This window comes from Phodopus roborovskii, unplaced genomic scaffold (assembly GCF_943737965.1).
Source record: "Phodopus roborovskii unplaced genomic scaffold, PHOROB, whole genome shotgun sequence".
In the NCBI taxonomy this organism is placed as follows: domain Eukaryota; kingdom Metazoa; phylum Chordata; class Mammalia; order Rodentia; family Cricetidae; genus Phodopus; species Phodopus roborovskii.
In genome coordinates this window covers 1037043-1058593 of record NW_026126412.1, presented here as the reverse complement: position 1 = coordinate 1058593, position 21551 = coordinate 1037043, and the positions used below count along the sequence as shown (strand labels likewise).

The 21551-nt window shown below is 50.4% G+C and overlaps 1 protein-coding gene across 4 annotated transcripts in view; it reads right to left on the bottom strand.

Moving 5' to 3' along the window:
* Positions 1-21551, bottom strand: part of Slc12a7 (solute carrier family 12 member 7) — an 82906-nt gene that overhangs the window by 20225 nt on the left and 41130 nt on the right. For all 4 annotated transcript variants that reach the window (XM_051182726.1, XM_051182727.1, XM_051182728.1 and 1 more), the window contains exons 2-11: positions 11747-11841; positions 11233-11355; positions 7680-7826; positions 6258-6312; positions 5482-5612; positions 3697-3938; positions 2353-2564; positions 1173-1340; positions 794-892; positions 72-129 (exon numbers count right to left, since the gene is read on the bottom strand). In XM_051182726.1, the coding sequence (XP_051038683.1) occupies positions 72-129; positions 794-892; positions 1173-1340; positions 2353-2564; positions 3697-3938; positions 5482-5612; positions 6258-6312; positions 7680-7826; positions 11233-11355; positions 11747-11841 (1330 nt within the window). The remainder of the gene's footprint in view (positions 1-71; positions 130-793; positions 893-1172; positions 1341-2352; positions 2565-3696; positions 3939-5481; positions 5613-6257; positions 6313-7679; positions 7827-11232; positions 11356-11746; positions 11842-21551) is intronic.

Below are 21551 nucleotides of genomic sequence, written 5' to 3'. Positions count from 1 at the left end.
AGCTAAAGTTTCTCTCAGGAAAGACAATACCAATTATAGTCAGTTCATGTAATAGGAAAAAAACAACATACTTATCTCGCAAGACCACACCTTCGATGCAGGCCCCAAACAGCACTATGCAGGAAAGATCTGAGATGAAGTCAAGGCATGGACAATCTTAAAGCAAGCTCCAGGTAGATGCGTGCTGGCCAGTGGATCCTATCCCATGAACCTGAACCAACCGTGGACCCAGGATCACCTAGAGGTAAGATGTCCCCATACCCTGTCCCCACAGTTGTATTCCACACCTCCACAGCCCTCTGGGACCTCTCCTCACACATGTCTACCTAGAGAGAATACAGCCACAGGGTACTCTAAACGTGCCTGGTTGGCAGCCCAATCACCCTGCTGGGAGGACACAGGGCTCCTGGAATTAAGTTTCACAAAAGCAACTGTGGTCAGTGTTTATGCCACAAACCACACTACACCCAACCAAGGCTGCATACTTTTCCTTTGGCATTACTGCACATTTGGAGTCAGGGCCTTGTGCGTGCTAGACAAGCACTCTACCACTTGGGTTTTTAAAGGGACATGTTTTAAAGGGACAATCACAAGAAAACAGGAATCCAGGTGCCATGTTTTAATATGGTGCATCACACAGGGTCGCCACAGCTACACACAGGGCAGGCTATGGTCAGGACCTATATGTGCAGAGTGCACCTCGGATGGGCAAATGGGGATGTGAGGACATGGACTTGAGCTAGGGCAGCAGGCTGGAGTTCACCACCTCTGTCTAGGGCCTCTTTGAGGATACAAATGAAAGACGTGGTCACGATGGCCAGAATGGTCCCTGTTGGGATGGACTTTTGGGCATCTTTGAGGTCTCCAGAGCGGTTGGATCCTGCCATGATCCCTGCAAAATAGACAGGAGTGATAGTGACAGATGCTGCCCACAGAAAGACTCATCTGCAGTTCAGAAAGACAGGCCAATACCACCACTGCTTGCTGGGAAGATGACCTCTGAGAACTAAAAGAAACAGAGAGAGAGGCCAGCAAATAGAGACTTGCCAAGAGACAGAGACAGTAACAGAGAGACATAAAGACAGAGTCGAAGAAAGATAATCATGGGGGGATACACAGAGAAAAGACACAGAGGCAGAAGGGGAGGAGGGAGGAGAGGCGGGCAGTCTCACCTGTTACGGAGGGGAAGTAGATGCCAACTAGCATGGTGAAGTAGGTCATGATGTCTGTGAGGACGTATGGCAACCCACTAGGCCGGCTCTCCTCAGACACAGGCACTGAGGACACGCCCTTCTTTTCCACAAATGCCCCCTTGTCTGAATATGTGCTCCACAGGTTATCTGTAATAAGAACAGGCTGGAGACTGACTCTTCCATCTTCTGTTGGGATTGCCCATTGGACTGCCTATGCCCAGCATCACCGTCACAACCACAGGTGGTTCATGTTCTTCCTGGGCTCTGATTTCAATCAAGGACACTCAGCTTGTGAGGATCAAGCACAAGAACTCCTCTCCCTAAACCTCTACATGAGGTTTCGGCACTAGGGGACCCTTGTGCACAGAACCAACATGCCTAAACAGCTAGCTGCACAATTTCAGTGCCCTCCCGGCTGGGCACCCACCAACAAGGCAGGAACACAAAGCTGTAAACGTTATTAGTTCCTCCAATAATCTAGGCAGCATGGCTACCTTCACTCTCCACTGCATCCCAGCCTGGCCCAGTGCAGTTTTGCACTGACTGCGAATACCCCCCATAGGGACCTCTCCATAAGTGGCCTCCAGCCAGCAACTGCGGCCTTCTATCCATATGCACTTGCTGACTCCCTTGAGATCTCTTGGGAGTTGTTCCCTCCAGAGAGCTTACCTCAGAGACTCCCAGCAGGACTTGTGAGTGAAGGACCCATGTGTTCCTCTCCCATCACACAGACACGGTCCTCAGCTGTCTACTGACATCACACTACACCATTGGGGAGCACAGAAACCCAACTCACAAGAGCAGGCTCTCTAGGAATGGTTCCTTCTCAATAAGATGAAGTAGCCCCCTATTTGTTATCCTAGTATGTGGAAGGTGATGACAGGGGTGGTACCAATCCATTCCTGTCATCAGGGTTCTAGGCTAATCAGGGCCAAATAGAAATTTCCAGGCCAGGCTGCGCTGTAAAGTGAGGGTCTCAAACAAAGATTAAATGCCTGGCTTTACCCAGCTGATCTGCAGCAGATGAAGAAGGTCATTCCAGGCTAGGGTTTGGCTCGACAGGACCCCAAGTACTTGGCTAAGCAAGAGGAGCCAAGGCACAAAGAGTAGCCTCAAACAGCCCAGGACAGTGGCCACAGCCTTCCCCAGCAGCACTTACCCAGGAAGACACCACTGGCCACACCAGGGATGCCCTGGATCTCCGTGACATTGTTCTGTACAAAGTACTCATCACAGGTGGCACTCAAGCTGGAGCCATTGCAGAAGAGTCGCCAGAGTGCAGTGGTCACTGTCCCATTGCTGACAACCTGCATTTTGGCACAGGTCTCAAAGCTGCGCTTGGCCAGCGTGCGGTTCCCAAGCAGACAGACCCTGGAGCAGGAAGAAGACCATTTGTTTTCACCACTCTTCTCAGCCAACTCTGAGTGAGGCTCAGTGCCTCCCAAGTAGCCCTAGTGTCCCAGGTCCATGTTACTGCAAGGGTCACATGTCAGGAGCTACATGTCATCAAGCCAGATTTCAACAGCTTGGTGACTGATCTCACATACAAGCCCTCAACTGGTCAGGGCTGTCCTCCTACCTGGCGTAACTCACTCTAGAAGGAAAGTGGCCATATGATCCACAAAGATGCCAAAACCACTGCTCTGGGGATTTCATCCCATCCTGGCTTCCATATTCTCTTCCAAGGACCATGGCTTTGGTCAGTCACAACATGCCCAGACCCGCCACCCACACCTTGGGTCCATGCTCATTCATTTGCTCACTATGACCTTGGCCACCCTGGTTAACCTCCTCAATCCCACAAGGGGACAAGAGCCAGCCCATTTGAGGGGTTTCCAGGAAGCCAGGTCTCATGGATAAGAATGGGCCACACTGGAAAAGCTAGGCCATCTGACTGGTGGTTTGAGAGTATCTCCCATAGGCTCAGACATTTAACACTGGGTGTCCAGTTGGTGTGCTGTTTGGGGAGCTTCAGGACACACAGCCTTACTGCAGGAAGCTATGCTATTAGGGGCAGAATTCATAGTCTTGCCCTGCTTTCAGTTTACTCTGCTCATGTTTGAGGTTGAAGATGTGATCTCTCAGCTTCCTACTCTTGCTGCCATGATGGATTCTTATCCCTTTAGAATTGTAGGCCAAAATAAACTCCTTCTTCCTTCCATAGGTTGTTTCTAATCACAGTGCTTTATCACAGCAACCAGAAAGTAACTGATACACTGTCCATAAGGCCACTGGCCCCTGACCTTCATCAGCCTCCTATTCTCACAGACAGACACAGGACCAGCTGCACAGGCACTGTGTGTGACACCCCATACAGAGTTCCTTAAAACCACACTGAAGCCCAGGAGCGAGTGACTGCCAAGGACACCTCCACATTCCTCCTTAGAAGAGGACCGAGGGTCTGAGAAGAGAGAGAACCAGGAGGCCCAGCCCCAGAGAACACTGCAAGATGAACCCAGCATTAGATCAAGCCCCCTCACCCCCTCCATGGCCTGGGACTCACGGGATGTCAGGCGGGGCAAAGGCTGTCTTGATGACACCAGCATAGATGGCCAGGATGGAAAGCACGACACAGGCTAAGAAGACCAGTGCCAGCTTGTTGACATACTTGACGCCAACGAAGACCACAACTGCCATGAGTGCCAGTGCGCAGCTGCCATACACACGCATGTTGTTCAGCAGTGCTGCCGCCTCGCCATCTGCCGTCTCTGCCTGGAAGATGGCTGCACTTGGGGAGATGTAGGTCTGTGGGGATGAGGCAGGTCAGCGAAGAAGGAGGTCCTGCCTAGGAACCTGCCCAGCCCTGACCTCAGGCAAAGCCAGCCCCTCGGGACTGAGGCCACTGGGAGTCCCCAGACACACTCCCGTTTCCACCCAGAACGGACCCAGGGCGCCAGGCATTCCCTGTCCAGTTCCCACAAGCTGCCAGAGCCAGGCTGTAACCGGCAGTACAGGAGATCAGGCACCTTCAGGAAGGAAGGAGAGCTGGCAGCTAACTCTTGTGTGCAATCTTAGTGGCCAAACTGAACTGCCTGGGTCAGGTTACTCACAGGCAGGAGAGAACCCTTGTGGTGAGGGGCCAGGGCCTACTGCCAACAGCCTCAGCAGAACCCAGGGTATCTCCTCTGTCTTCACTAATGCCAGGCAGCTGCTGAGCACACTCTCCAGAGAGCCACCAAGAAGCTAGTGTATCCTTCAAGCCGCTCTGCCTTAGAAACCAACCAGCTCCTAGGAATGGGCATGACAATCTAGAACCCCGCCCCTCCAGCCCTCACTTAGTCTGAAGCCCAGAACCCACAGGGGAACATGGACTCCTAGATCCCAGCCCAGACTCTCCAAACTAGAATATACATTTGCCCCCAGGAAGCCTTCTAATCATGGGAAGTCTTCCCTACAGGCTCGGAGATAGCTGGGTACCAAAGAAGAAAGAGCCAACTCCATGGAGATGATTGTAGTAATGGTTAATATTTATTGTCAATTGACAGTATCTAGGATCACCTAGAAGAAAATCCTCTGGGGATACCTATGATCCAATATTAGATTAGCTTCTGTCCATACCGTGAGATATTATCTTAAATTAGTTAAAGGTGGACAGACCCATCCTAAAAGCTCCCTTCCCTGGGTTGGGATTTTGAACTGTAAAAAAAAGGAAAAGGTTTTGAACACTAGGATTCATCTGTCTTCTCCCCAACTATTGAAACAATGTGGTCAGCTGCTTTGAGCCCTGCCTCTGGTCATTTCCTGGTCATGATAAACCATTCCTTAAGTTGCTTTTGTAATAGTATTTCATCATAGCAACCGGAAAAGAACAAGTACAGAGAATAAATTCCCCAGGCTTCTGTGAGATAGGTCAAGTCTCAGCTATTGCCTTGTTCCAAACCTGGAACCTTCATCTTCTAGGTTCACAGAAGACACGTAGTCTCAGAGGCTGACCATACTGTACCTGGGGGGCTACAGACACTTAGGCTAAAGAGCCCATCAACACTGAGCACACAAGCCCAACTTCAATGCAGGGAAGTCCTTCTGCAAAGGGAGCCGAGTGCCAGGCTATACAGACGAGGGCCAAGCAAGCCTGCTTTGCCTTCAAGAGCTAAAGTCTTGCTCAAGGAGTTATACAAGCCCATGCCTCCTAAGACAACACAGACTATATATAAGGCCCTACCCATGAGGGACCCGGACCCTCAGCCCAGATAACCAGAGCAACAGGGCAGAGGACCACCAGAGGGAAAGTACGAATGGGCTCACAGGCAAAGTGCCTGGTTAGCAGGACTTCCACAGAGGAACTCACCAAGAAGATCTCAATGGTACCCAGGATGTACATGGCACCTGCAAATGTTGTGCCCAGGTAGAAGCAGAGGCCAACAGCCCCTCCAAACTCAGGCCCCAGCGAACGGGAGATCATGTAGTATGAGCCTCCAGCTGTAAAGATAGCCCAAGGAAAACAAGGGTCAAGGAAGTGCCAATTCACTATGAACACTGCACATTCATGCAAAAACATGTGTCCCCATGAAGGGACAAGCAGCTTTAGTCTTCTCTTAAAACAGAGCCACTAGGAAGCCTTGGGCAAAGAATTGGTGCCTACCCTGCCCAGGGGTACAGGGTAACTAAGGTGTGATAGAACTACCTGATACAGACAGGTACACTACCTCACCTGACTTCAGAAACATCTACTGTGACTTCAGATGGTTGCAGGAGGGACACTGGCACAGGCCTGCCAACTCTTTCATGCAGAGGACAAAGCAGTAATGCTTGGTGGAGTGTCACCACGAGCTATCAAACTGCATAGCTTCAGGAGGAGCTGGCCTCCACTGAGGTTTGTGTCCATCTCTGGGACGTGGTTTCTGTCCTCATAACAGAGGTCAGGCAGGCATGAGGGTGTGTCTACACCCAGGCCTCTGGGGAGAGGGCCACTCTCTTCTCTCCATGGGCAGCACGATACCCAGTGCCATCCTGATGCCAACAGTTAATGTCACTGTCACCATGAGCCTGGGGCAGGGAATGGTGACCACACACATGTAGCTCTTGTCCTGTACAGTGAAGAGCCACAGGCGCTGACACCCTTACCTGGGACCACACCGTTGGTAGCGATGGCACTCATAGAGATGGCAGTCAGCATTGTCTGCAAAGAAAGACGGCTCTTTCAGGAAACGTGTGATTCTCTAACATGCTGAGCCTAGGCTACAGGCTTTTGATCTCAAAGGAGGTACTAAGTGACCAGGAAAAGACAGGCCTCCTGGCTTTCAGTCCTTTCCTACTCAACCCACAAATCCATTCCCAGAAGTTACAGAAAACACAGACTTCAGACCCCGCCCAGCACAGCCCTGAAAGCTGAACCTCATTCTAGGTGCCTGGCCCCTAAGGAGGCCCAATTATGTCTCTAATAACCCATGAGGCACTGGGAGTGGGGATGGGGGTGGGGGGACGGGGACAGGACGGGGGACACAACACTTTAGATGTGTATCCAACATGACACAGGGAACCTTACCTTGTATCCACCTTGCCTTCAAGAACTACCCTCTATCTCAAGGAAGTTTATTTGTGGCTGTCAGGAGTGTAATAGCCACAATGAAGTGGCATGAAGTGCCCACCCAGAATAACCAGAGAATGTCCTGGAGTGGCCACATGGAATGACCGGTGAGGAAATATAGGCAAGTGGCCTAGGGTGACTATGGCAGGAAAGACACATGAAGTGACCATTGGGAAGCATGGGCTGGTGGCCTCGAGTAACAAGACAGACTGACCAGTCAGGGGACAGGTGTACAGGTAGCCACAGGGAAGGAGCAGCTGAAGGACAGTGGGTACCCTAGGCTAGACACACAGGTATGAGCTATCAGGGAACAAGTGGTCGGGTGGCCCGGGGCAGGAGTTAAAGGGACTCCCATTCAACCACATTATCTGAATTCCCTCCAGAAAGGACCCTTGTCCCTTCAGGTGACGTGTGGGTAATTAAAACAAATTTATACTTCTCGTCAGAGAAAGGTGAAGGAGAAGAAGTAGGACTGGTTGACAGACCAGGATAAACCAGGCATGCATGGCAAAAAAAAATGTCATTATAAATAAGGAGACATGCTGGAGGCAGGGAGGAGTCGGCTCTGAGTTTATTCTATCCCTTAGGCCTGGACTTGAACAAGTTACAGACCTGTGTCTACTTTCTCTACAACAGAGACCCTGAAAACGCCCACGATCCTTCAAGGGTAGTCTTGTCACAGCCCAGTGAGAGGCACCTGCCCCTAACGTCAGCCCTTGGTGTCCCCAGATATACAAATGCCACCCCTACAGAGATATAGCTAAATAAAGTCCTCAGACTGGTGGAAAACCTGGCCTTTGCCAAAGTGGATGGGCCAGCCCATCTTTCCCAAGTCCTCTGTAGGAGGTGGTTTCTAGAGAGGGACCTATAGGGCAGGCCTGGATTCCCCGGGAGTAGTCTCCAAGGGACCCCATACCAGCTCCTCAGAAACTGTCCCAGGACTAGCTGTGAACACTCACACAGGTACAGCACATGGACACGATGAGGAAGGACTCCAGAACGCCAGCTGCCCCCACAATCCAGGTCAGGCGCAGGAAAAGAATAACACCCAAGATGTTCTGCAGGCAGGGCAGGTAGACTCCAATGAAGGTGCCCATGCGTGGGGCCTAGAATAGACAAAGACATGTTCAGAGAGGCTCATAGCCTGTACCCAGTAACCCAGCCTAGAACCCTACCCATGCTTCAGTTTGGAGGTCACAGGGACAGAGGAACCAGTGAGGACCACAGTGGTCATACAGAGAAGGTACAAGGATAGGAAAGATGCCTGACAGAAACCCAGGTTCTAGAGAAGACCCCAGTCATCTAGGGCTGGAGGGGAGGAAAATCCTACTAGGCAGGGCAGGGACAAGCCTCCTTGTTGTAGAACAGTATTTTAAGGGTGTTACATGTGTTTATGCTGTGGAACAACTGTTTATAATGCACACACACACACACACACACACACACACAAACCCACAAAACTAAATCTCTTGGCTCTGCTTCCCTACTGGGGAGAAGAATCAGATTGGACAGTTTGAAACAGCAAGATCAGATCGCTGCTACACCTGTAAGGCAAGCTAGAGGCAAGCTAAGCCTTGGTGCCAGGAAGCTTGAGGCATAAAAGAGAGGAGGCCAGAGAGGAGCTAGATACAAGTGAAGCTGCCTGTAAAGTTCAAGAGCCTCAGTGTAATGTGATAGGGAACAGACTATAGATTTGGGGACACAACAGCTACGAAGCCAGACCCCAACACAAAGGAGGTTCATCTCAGTTTAGGCGAACACAGAATGAGCATGGAGGAATGGCTTGAGCACATCCCTATGGACAATGATCACACGGATGCTAAGAGCAATGCTCATACAGAAGCCTGACGGGATGTCACACAGCCTGAGACCAGACAGGGAGAGTCCAGCAACTGAAGAGTGGTAGTGAATGGTTGTGCCTAGCCTAAGAGCAGACTCCAAGAAAAACAAGCTGATCACCTAACCCTGAAAGGACAGGGTGGCAGCTCAGGCATGCGCACGGCCCTCCTGAGCCACCCAGGACAGGGCAGCCTGAGTTCCACCAATTGGAGACCAGAGGTCTCACAGGGAGACAGAATGTGTAGAAAGCACTACGTTTGAAAGCCTGGAGGCCTTAGCTCTGAGCCCAAGGCCACTGGGCAGCAGGGTGCACATTGAAGGGAGGGATATAGCAACAAGGAGACCTAGGCCTTGACCTCATGCCCTCTCTGTCTCTGAGGTCTGGACAATGCATCCTTGGGGCAGAAGTCTTATGGGTTTAAACTGTGCAAGCTGGCGGATGGAGAAGTGCCTTCGGAGCTTTTTTATTTTTAGTTATGTATGTGCATGTACATATGTGTTGCACCTGAGTGCAAGTACCCATGGAGGACAGAAGAGGGCATTGGATCCCTTGGAAATGCGGATATATAGATGGAGGCGAGTTGCCCAACACAGGTCTTCTGAAAGAGTAGCAATCACCCTTACCTGCTGAGCCCTCTCTCCAAACCATCTTTTAGATTTTTTCAGTTAAAGAATTTAATTAAAGAATTAAAGACCACAGTGTGAGGTGGACATCAGAGACAGCCCACAGAAGCATGGGAGAAAACAACCTGTCTAGGCAGGCCATTGCTAGGAAGTCTGAAGGTGCGCAAGCAGCTGCCAAGATCACATGGCTTAGCTTAGATCCCACTGAGACACAGGCTCAGGAGCTAGCTGTCTCCCCAGTATCCTAGTACCTGGGCGGGGGGGGGGGGGTCCCAGATTCTTCTAAAGGGGATGGCCAACCCTGAACTCTGAGCTTTGTTCAGATGAACTGAACCTGTTTGTATCCCAGAAGACAGCTCAAAGGAAAGTGATGCCTGTCTCTGGGGACAAGCTTCTGTGACATCAAAGGGGACACCAGGGTCAGGCTCTACTCCTCCTGCCCTGTCAATCCAATAGACCCCTAAGTAGGGCAGCTGTTCACTTCCAACCAAGATAAGCACCTCTGCTGTGGGCGTAATACTTCAACTGAAATTCAGTATGGGAACCATATTCCCCAAGGGAAACACTGACCCAAGAATTATCTTTTGTTGGGTTGGGGTGAAATATACTAAGGCATACTAAGCACAAACTCCCCAACCTGGATGCTCTGCTTGCAAGGACAGGTTCTTTCCACGGTCCCCTGGGGGAGGAGGGGCAGCCAAGCCTGCTGGGCTCCACTCTTGGATAATAAGAACTAAACTGTGGATCACCTTGAGTGGTGCCTTGGTTGAGCTGGGTTGAGGCTAAGGGTCAGTTCTAAGATGCAGTCACACCAGTGTTTATTCCCTGGCACAGGCCAAGTTCTCCTTGAACACAAATTCCGGCAGACAAAGGAGATGGACAGATGGACAGGGAAGGCCTGGGGTTTCTGAGGCCCAAGAGCCTGTTGGGCCATGAGGCAGTGGCGAGTCACAAGCCTACCACTGCAGCCCCTAAATTCTCCTTTGTAGACTCTTATTCAGTACATCTGGGCAGCTATGACTTTGCCACTTCAGCCGGGTCAGCTTAGGATGCCCAGAGGATCTGGGAGGGGGCAGGAAAAGGCATGGGCCAGAGAACGCTTCTAAGGAAGCCCTTGCCCCACTGCCAGGGAGACAGCCCATGTCCTTGTTAACCTCAGCCCTGTCCCCAAAGACCACGCGGCCCCAGATCTGAAAAGCGCCGAACCTCATGAAGACGTGCAGCAGTACTGACCCTGCTGTGCTCACACTGGGAGGGAAAGGCAGCACCTAAGGCCACTCTGTGGCCTAACCTCCCTGGAGCCACAGTCAGGCTGGGCTCTGGCTCACGGGAAGCACCTAGGGAAGCAGCTGGATGTGACAAACAGGGTGGACACAGATGAAGGAAGATGTGGAGGGCAGATGAGCTGGCTGTCCCCCGACTTGGCAGGTGTCACGGGAATGAACACCTTCACCTGTGTTCACCAGCACTGTATCCCTACCTCTAGAGAAAGCAGAGGCCTTTGGGAGGTAGAACAGAGGGGGGAATAAAAATCAGTCTTTAGTGAAGGTTTTAAACCAGGCACAGTGGCACGCACACCTGTAATCCTGATGCCCGGAAGCTGAGGCAGGAGAACTATTGTGAGTTCTAAGATAACTTTGGGCAACATAGTGAGTTCCAGGCCAATCTGGATTACAGAGTGAGACTGTCCCAAAAATCAAACAAACATACACCACAACCAAATAACAAAATGACACAGAAAGTCAGCACTCTGCCAGATTCAGGCAGGGCTTAGTGCCACTCCTCCACTCTCTGGAGCTGTGTGGCCCTGAAGACACCTACTTCTCAGAGTAGGCAAGGCAGCCTGCACAGGACTGCCACAACCTTGCTTCTTCCTCACCCAAGTTTGAGGGCCACCCACAAGCACAGGACATTGGAGACACAGTACCAGAAAAGGGAAAAATGGCCAAGCCTCATGGAGAAAAAGGGTGGGTTTGATATGAAAGCCTGGCAAGGGTGTTCTCTGACTAGAAAATTCCAAGACTGCCACATAGAGGGCAGCATGGGTACCTTGATCTCCCTCCTCCGGCTGTCCTCATCTTCCTCATGCTCCACCACACCCTGGGTCAGGTTGGTATAGTTGGCCAGCTTGTTCAGCAGTGATGACACCATGGGATTGCTGTCCATCTCTTCCTGTGGATACAAAGCATCAGATAGATAGGAACCAGGTTCAGCATCCCAGGGCAGCAGGTCACCGGCCCAGCAGGTACCTCTGTCCCAGAGATATGTGGAACCTAAGAGCCAAGCTTGAGATACACGGAAGCCCCCAGATCTATGTGCCCCAAGACACTTGCCCAGCAGGTCTGGAATCAGAAGTGAGGGATGCTGAGACTCTCCCCAAGGCTTCAGGAGCTACAGGGAATGCACCTGTCCAAGTTGCAGCCCACATAACACAGATAAATATGCTCAGTGGATCCCAGGCAGACGCATCCTGCTCCTTCATCGGGGCCCAGGCTACCTTTGCCCAGGATTTGGGAGATGGCTTCTCCTTTACTTTTTCCACATGAAACTAAAATAAAATTACCTCAAAAAGCGCCATGTTCTTCCCCTCGAAGTAGCTCTCTCTCTCCACCTCCACATTGTTGATGAATGGGCTATTCTCCCTGGGGTTTCCATCTCCTGTGGAAGATAGTCAGGTCAGTCTCAGGAAAAGGAGGCAGAAGGCGAGCATGCAGCTCTGGGAGGCAGGCATCAAGCACCTTGTTCCTACAGTCATTGGTCCCCACCTGTGGCCCTGGCTAAAGATGCTGGTTATCCAAGCTTTCTTTCTGCCCACATGCCCATGTCCCACAAGTGTCCGTGTGTCCCCAACACAGGAAATTTAGTGTAAAATCAAGCATCAGTCCATTTGTCCACCCCACCTACTGAGGGCCCAAAGTCTACCCCCATTAGTAGGGCTAGTACCTTTGTCGAGGACCTACTGGCCCTCCCTTTGCACACCACCATTTCGGAAGCACTTTCTGTTGTAGGGCCTGAAAGGCCAGGGCTGAACACTGGCTTCCAGGTTCAATGGTTCCCTATGTGTCTCGATGTGGGGAACAGAAGAGATATCACCCAAACTGCAGAGAACAGCTGGGATTCTCAGCCCAAGGGGCAAGCATGGCCACACAGTCAGCCTTCTCAGAGCACCCACAAATGAGCCTTCCTGTGTCGTCACAGGTGGCACATCTTCCTTTGCTTCTGATCTCTGACCTAAAGTTGCCCACCCCTTCACAGCTCCGTTTCCAGAGCTTCAGTACGGTCAGTCTCAGGCTGTGCAGACCCTGAGTCGGGGAGTGGTCAGGTCAGTAAGTATAGGGCTCTCTTTTCTTTTCTTCTCTTTTCGGTTTTTGAAGACAGGGTTTCTCTGTGGTTTTGGGAACTGTCCTGGAACTAGCTCTTGAAGACCAAGGCTGGCCTTGAACTCACACAGATCCGCCTGCCTCTGCTGGGATTAAAGGCGTACACCACCACCCTGCTTAGGTCTCTGTTTTCTAATTCCTTCCCTGACAGAAATGTCCCTCCGAGAGATTCTTCAGCCCTTGGCACACAGGGCACACCTCATGCTTCCAGGTTCCTAGACTGGTCTTCTCTGCCTCAGTTTCCTCAGGAGATGGGACTAAGATATGTACTGGGACATGGCCTTGTTGGTAACTCCAGGAGCTCAGAACAAACCTGATCAGCCTGGGTACCTAGTATGTAGTTTCTTACAAACCTAGGCCAAGCTGAACCACACAAGGAGGTCACCACAGGAAGCCGGTGGCACACAAGGTGGATCCTCACAGGAGGAAGGTCCCACAGAGCATGGCTTCATGGGAAAAGATGGGCAGCACTTCTTTGGAGCCCCAGTGCCTTATCATGGTCCAGGGGGCCATGGCTCAACTCTGGCTTCAAACATCTTAAGGGAATGATATAGGGAAGTCAGAGAACTATAAGATAAGAACAGGGGGTGGGTGGAGCAGGAATATGGGACAGAAAAAAAAAATCAAGAACAACCTCAGCAAACAGAGAGAGATGGGATAGGATGTTGCCAACAGGTTAGGCCCCAGTGTGGCCCACACTAGTACCCTACAAGGGTGTTTGCAGCTTGGTAGCTAGCCCTCGGAGGCCCTCCTACAGTAGCTATCCTCATCAGGCAGGACCCTCAGTTCTGCTTCCTTTACACGTCTGGAGTCAATTCAAGGCCCTTGACAGGCAGGACCAGTAACCAGTTTAATCTTATGGCCCCTAGGATGAGCAGAGCATACCTGTAGGCTTTGCTTCCTGAACAGAGTACCAAAGCCTTGGGCACATGGCCTGGATATCTCATGTTCCAGATGCCCAAGGATGTAGACATCTGTTCAGTCACAGAGGGCACAGTACTACAGGTGGGCATCCGCTGATAAGCAGGGACCCCAAGGAAGGCATACTTAAAGGAACCTGAAGGCAACCATTGGTGGGAGCTCTTGGAGCCTAGGCCACCTCTTGGCAATTAACACTAAGACTCAGAACCTCAGATGATGGAAACAAAGGACTTCACAGGGACCAAGAACTGAGTTCTGATGTGATGGAGTTGAGTCCCCTGCGCTGGTGTCTGGAACCAACGTCTTGACCCCTGAGTACATTCTGGGCCAGCAGCACAGTGTGGAGGTGACCTGGAGCAGGGCAATGACTCTACTTGTACTTTTCCAAGGAAGCTACTTGGAAGGAGGAACCAGGTAAAAGAACTCTGGTGACCTCCAGTTGAGGAACAAGACGTTCCATTATGTCCCCTTTCGGGTTCCACAAACTTCTGGGGACAACTATCTTAAACGCCAAGAACTTCATGGAACAGATTGGCCCCATTAAAGACTAAAGCCCTCTTTGAGAGAGGACACACATTCACCAAGGTTTGTTTTGTTTTGTTTTGACAGGAGCTTTGAATTTCAAATTCCTCAAATCCCAATGGATTATGCAGGCCTTCCGGACACGCCCACACACACCTCCAACCCTGTTAGCTAGTTCAGACCATGGCTTACCACCAATCTGGGTGGCACCTGAACAGAAGAGACTGACGCAGTTCCCTGAAGCTCGCTAGGCTTTTTCAGTCTCAGGATACACCTGACCCAGGTCCTACTCACAAACTCCAATAATCAAGGTCATCAGGGGCCAAGGAACAAAGAAACACAAAGTGCTCTGCCCTGAATTTAACTAGGCCCCCAAAATTGTGGCATCTGATTACATACGCAAAACCAAAGCAGGGGGGAGAAACCTTTGTTAGGGCCCACAGCCCAGAAGTGGCTTTGTTCTAATCAGAGATTCAACTTGCCAATACTCACCCAGATGCTACAAGCTCCCCTGTGTCTCTGCTTTTGCTAATTCACGGCCCTTAGCCTCCCCCAGAGGTCACCAAGGAGCTGCAGTAAGGCAGGAAGAGAACTATGAAGACAGTCCTCTGAAGGAAACTCATAGAGCAGCACAGACAGCTGAGAACACAGCCACACTATGCCTCTCTGCAGTGTCTAATAGGACAGGAGCTCTGGGAAAACAGAGGGATATAAATAGCAAGGCATAGTCCCACCCAGAGATCAGCCCTGCATACCCTGTGCATTCTGTATACACACTATTCTCCCTAGTGGGGATCTCACACCCTTGAAGTTCCACTCACATCAGGACCTCCAAGAGAGTAGGAGGGGACAGGGTTGTGTGCCACACCATGCACTGAAGCTGAAAACTGGTCCTTCCCTGAATGACTGGGAAGCTGGGGGCAGAGTGAGGTCTGCAGAACCACCTATGCATACATGCTCACCCTTGGATAACCATGCAGAGCCTTTCACATGAGTGAAAGCTTGTAAGCCAAGGCACAACCTCCCTGGGTACCCATCAAACCCATACCAGCCACCACACAGAGACACCAGGACAGCATCGTGCAAATCAGCCCTCTTCCATCTGGAGGCAAGACCCCAAGGTGGGGCCCGCCTCATCTCATCAGCTTCAAATCTTATATGTAGCAGATACAAGACAGTCAAAGGACAGAAGTGGCACCAAAGGACACAGGGGAGATGGGTCAGTGCAAGCAGAAACTCATCAGGTATGAGACCCAGGCCAGGAGAGAGCAGAACAGTGTGGCCAAAATCTTCAGAATGACTCCTAAAGCTCCATCCCACAGTGTCCTACCAAGACATTACTCTACAGGCTGTCATATAGAAAGAGGGCACAAAGCCAGGCCATATACCCTAGGAACAGACCTGGAATGTGAGGGAGGCACTGTGCTCACTAAATGGAAAATGGCCTGATGGGATTCATAATACTGAACTTGTAGTAAGAGACACTGGGAAGCCCAGGAGAGCCAGGCCTCCTGCAGGACTGCTCCACACCATAGCACAGGACAGCACAATGGAAGAATGGCGGAACTCCCCTAGGTCACTCTGTGCCCACAAGGGTCCCCTTCCCATAGAACCACATTAACACCAACCAAGGCACCAGCCACCGGGTCACTCCCATGATGTCATTCTCAGGGACTGGCATACTTCAGTGGCTCCTCCCCAATCAGTCAAGAGTCTCTTCAAAAGGGGAAGTGACGTGCACCCTGAGGTATCTTCTGCCATCCAGCAGCTATGACCACCCAAATAAGGGTAAGACATTCACACCGATGAAGGGAAGGCATGCAGGGCCCGGGAATTTGATAGGGGAAGTACACCAAACTTCTCCCCAAAGCCACTTAGCCACACTGGGCTTCTTGGGAGCTGGCTGCCATAGATGGGACACTGGGTAAGCTCTAAGAATGGCCAGGTGCTGGAGTGGAGTGCATGTCTGTCTTCCCTCCCTGTACCCTGACCACCACGTAGTTGTCAGAGTAGTCAAACACAGAGGTAGACATACTAGTGAAACACAAAGATACTCTGAAATGAGGCCACCCTCACGGGAGGGAGCTGCCAGCACCCACCTGGATACCAGGCAGGCTAGCTGCAAATATGAGCCTTCTGTCCCTGGGCAGACCTGTCCTCGCCTCTTTCCACAAGACTACAAGGGTTCCAGCTATGAGGCCAAGAGATGGTTGCACACGCTATGCATATTGTCAAGCCCTGCCCTCCTTTTAGAAAGTTCCGTAATCCCTCACTCAGCTGTTACACTTCTGGATAAGAATGCCTTCTCTCTGCATGCACAGTGGGCATAAATAAACACAATGGCCCCAACACAAACAGGTATAACCTAACTTTGAGCCCACATAAATATTGTGCTAACCACCCTGAAACACTATCCTCATCCTTAAATTCCTTCTTCACAGAGTATGGGTAAACCATTCTAGAACAGCATTGCATGGCTTCTGGATAAATATGATGTAAACTTAGCACATACCCAAGTACACTGGACAGTGGAGGCCAGTTTCTTCCCGTGGTGTGTGTGTGTGTGTGTGTGTGTGTGTGTCTGTGTGTGTGTGTGTGTGTGTGCGTGCCTCTGTGTGTGTGTGTGTGCCTCTGTGTGTGTGTGTGTGTGTGTGTGTCAGATGAGCACAGAGGTCCGACAAAATTGAAGCATGAGTGCAAACTCAGGGCTTTTCGGAGAGTATGTACATGTTACCCACATGTGCAGTTCCTAGCTCTGTCAGCCAACAGGCCAAGACGCAGGGCACTCTAGTTCATTTTCCACTTACACCATCTCAGGAGAGCTATCAACTACAGGGCTAAGGCCGGAGAATGGACACTGAAGCTAAAAGTAACCAGGAAATGTCAGTGACACGTGAAAAAGCCAGAGGCACCATCTGGATAGTCTCCTGTAACCGCTTCTATGGTCACCTAAGCACCAAGTGACTGGAGCACAGACACACAGGCATCGGAGGACCACATAAGCCATGGACACCTGCTGCAGCACCTTGGTGTGCAGGCCAATGGCCAGGCTAGGAGAAGAAACTGCCTTTGGGACCTGTGACTAGGAGGCAAGGGGGGAGGGTGCATAGTCTAGTGGGGCAGGCCCAGCTGAGTCATCAAGGGGTCAATAAGCACTCCTGACCCTATGCATCAGTGGGTATTTCCACCATGCCACTATGCAGACTGGGGCCCACACACACAAGCCTGCTGTTCCTGCTGCCTAGAAAGCAGAGGCAAGACAGGAAAATTCTAGAATGAGGCAGGATAGCAGGTTTTCTGTGGTGACATCACAAGGCCACAATGTGGTGAAACTCAAGATCTTTGTCATGTGAATGCTAATATTCACACCTGGTTACTGCTACAGAGATTCTGAAAGAAAGTGTGCTTTTGGGGAGAGTACACCCCACAAAGGGCCTCACAGACTCTGCAGACTCTCAAACACTTCAGCTTGGGAACACATATGTGTGAGTGAGACAGACACAGGAGAGGGGAAAGAGAAAGAATATTTCAACATGGGAAGATGCCACGTGCAGAGAGGCCAAGCACAGGAGAGATTTATTTCTTTGAATTCTCACAATTTTCTGATGTCTGCAAATAACTGAATACCAGGGTTAGAGAAGCCAGATGTGATGGCTTTAATCCCAGCATTAAGGAGGCAGAGGCAGAGAGGCAGAGAGGCAGAGGAGAGGCAGAGAGGCAGAGGAGAGGCAGAAAGGCAGAGAGGGAGAGAGAGGCAGAAGAGAGGCAGAGACAGAGAGGCAGAGACAGATAAAAGCTCTGTGAGTTACAGACCAGCCTGGTCTACACTGCAAGTTGCAGCCCAGTCAGAGCTACATAATAAGAACCTGTTTTAAAAACAAAAAGCACAAAATACAAATGCAACACACCCTGGTGTCACCAGCTCTGAGGACCAGAGTGTGACTCAAAGCTCAACTACCCTGCAGAGGGTCAGGAGACAGGTTTCAGGTTCTACCTCAGATGCTCAGATGGAGCCAAGTCAAGCTCATGACCTTGAACGAAGTCTCTGCTGTGCACCTCAAGCTCAGCTCAGGTTGCCAGTCTCCGGGGAGAGGGAGGAATGACATGGAAGGACACAGAAGCCCAAGAGCTATTCAGAAACCATTCCTCCGGCGTGCACCCATAGCCCAAGTTTAGGAGTCACCAGCCTGGGTCCTTCACAAAGTGCAGCCATAATGCCATTCTGAGCCGTCGTAGCTGGTGTACTCAAGAAACTCACCTGACCCTTTGCCCAGAAACACAGGTACAGCAGCAATCACTCATCTAAGGAAACAGCACTCCCACCGCCTGACCAACACTCCTGGGGAGAGGTGGCACTGGTGCCCTGCACTCATGCGGTGGTAAGACACATGTGAAGCTGAGACTAGATGACATTTAAACAACCCGTTCAATGGGATGACTGTACAGGACGGCCAAGGCTGCAAAAGCTGGAAAAAATATAAGGACACAGAAGCTGGGGAGACTCAGGTGGACGTGACACATAGGCTCAATCTGGCTCACAGAAAGACAGCCACTATGGTGGCTCATATACTGTGTGGCTCTGTACCTCCGACTTTTCATTTTATCACAGTAATTCATGAGTGCACAACACAGACACACACAAACCTTAAAAACAGCAAAACACATCAGAGTTTCATTAGATCCCTCCAGTTGTGGCTGTGCTGAAGACATGTAAGCCTACAATCAACCACAGCAGTCTCTAAGCATATATTTCAGAAAGCTCAGGCTGAGCAGATATGCAGAGAATATCAGCTGGGGTCACACCTGAACCAAACAGATGGAAGTATTCATGGTTCCTCACCCACATGGCATTGAGAGAGCATCCAAGGGTCCTCCCTGCCTAATTCTGCCACAGTCAAGAGATAATTAAGAAATCAAAATTTCCAATTGAGAAGTACACCTGCATTAACATGAAAATGCCATGATCCATTTTATCACCTAGATGACTGTTAATTTTCAGATCTCACTAATTTTATATCTAATAGACTTAAATCTGAGTCATATTTTTGAATGTTAAACTAAAAGTCTACACGAAGAAAATGTCGGTTTAAACACACACACCCTCGCATGCACAACACGCGTACGCGCACGCACGCGCACACACACACACACACACACACATACACACACACACGCATACATGCACACGCGTACTCTCGAAGAGCTCAGGAGTTGCCAGGCCTTTTCCCAGCCTAGATAACTCTGCATACACAGAGGCTCTGACTACAGTGCTGCTGATAGGGGGAAGTTCACACGTAGGACAAACCTCTCACTATCCTCATCCTATGTTCACATCACCAGCCATGATCTGCCAGGCCTTGAGCTGCACTGAAGGGTTCTGATTTGCCCTAGAGCTGAAAACTGTTGAGCACCAAGGCAAGGCTGCTCACCTGAGGTGCCCCCTTCACCTCCCAGTCATTCAGTCATTCAGTCAGACTACACTACTAGAACTAACAACTAGAAGCATCTTAGGCAGAGGACAACTGCCAAGGAGGCAGAGGGATGGCGTGATGAGGAATGGACATTAGGTCAGGTACCTGCTGCCAGCCAAGCATGCAAACACAGGCCTCAGCACCAGCTGGGAGAAAAGCCAGACACCAGTACTCTGCAAGGAGAAGCCAGGCTGACTCTCTCCACCTGTGGGTAAGATGTGGCCAGGTCACAAGACCACAAGGGTAACTCTCTAACAAAGCCAGCCTTTCTTCCACAATAGGAAGACAAACTCATTTCTGATGAGCCTCCACATTTATGGATTAAAGTGATCAACTTCCTTCATTTACAGAAATACATTTAAAAAACCTGTCCATTTCACACCCAGTCTGCCATTTACTCTATGACAGAACAACTAGAAAGCTCACTTGGAAGGCAGGGCAGGATGAGCCCAGACCCTCCATAGCTTAAATGCATCAAAATTTAGAAAGTTACAAAGCCATGCACTCCCTCTAAATGAAGAGCGGGGAGAGAGAATGGCACCACTTAGAGACACCCTTGGGTCTGTAAGGGTGGGTGATGCAGAGATGCAGGTAAGTCAGTCAACCCCTCTCCCCTTTTTTGGGGAGGGCTCACAGTGACTATCTCTACTAGCTGCTTTGTCATTCAGAAACATGGCAAAGCCTAGTGGTAGTGGCACACACCTTTAATCCCAGCATGGAGACAGACTGATCTTTGTGAGTTCGAGGCCGGCCTGGTCCACATAGTTCCAGGACAGCCGAACTACATAGAGAGGCCCTACCTATCTCACAAAACAAGAATGAAAACAAATAACAACAACAACAACAAAACCAACAAACAAAAATAAATATGACAAATAAGATCTTAAAACAAGAATCTTCAGACACAAAATCTAAAATAGAACAAGTGAGCTATGGGTGCATTCCTCTTCGCCTGGCAAACCTTCCTTGCTCATGGAAACAACACAAAGGTGAAGACTGCTTGGCTCAGCTGCAAGGCCCCAGAGCCTCTAACTCAAATCGATTGCAGAAACAGCAAAGAACCTCAAGACCAAGGGAAGCCAGCCAGGCTCCTAGAAAGACACAGCTGGCAGTTCCCAACAGGAGGTACCCTTTCTCTTTTGCGCCACATGCAGCTACCTTCTGACATCTGTGTCCTGTGGCCTTTAAGATACATATGTAAGGATCTTGGGCAGCTCCAGCAGCCAGTGACTCTAGAATCCCTCAATGTCCCATTTGGCAGTCCAGGTTTGTCCTGTGCAACACCTGCAACCTGCCAGCTGATGCCTCAGCAGTAAAGGACTGTTCCAGGGGCAGCTGGCCTGAACAGACACCAGAGATGGACAGAATACCAGAGGAGTATCCGGAAGTCTCATGTCATTTGTTGAATTAAAAAAAAAAAAAAAAAAAAAAAAAGCCAAGGCTAAGGAGGCTAACTGTGGATGATTCAGCAAAGACACAAGAGCAGCCAACTCTCTAAGGGAAATTCCAAGAGTGGAGATAGTGTGTGTATGGGGGAAGAGGGGGGAGGGACAGGGAGCCGGGCAGCTGCAGACATCTATGCCCAGTGTCAAGAAAACAACCACAGTGATCAATCCTGGAAAGGGGAATGACCCCATATGATACCAGAAAACAGGCACTCATCCCCTGAATCCTTCCTCCCCAGACATAGACCCAAGAGGGGATTGTGACATGATCCTCACAGACAGAACGCTCCAGTATGCCTGACCTCAACTCCCAGGACTGTCAGGTTATCAGAAATGAGTGTGAGAAACTATCACAGCTAAAGACAACTAGATATCCTGAGAACTCACGGGACAGGAACAGGACACTAACAAATCTGCTCTTCCAGAGGTCCAGGGTTCAATTCCCAGTACCACAAGGTGACTTACAACCATCTGTAGCACCAGTTCCAGAACATTCATCACCCTCTTCTGGCTTCCAGGGGCACCAGACACTCATGTGGTGTACATACATACATGTAGGTAAAACAGGAAACCCCACAGAACCCTAGGCATCAGTGGACAGACATGCTCCAGAATCATGGCTCTTTAGT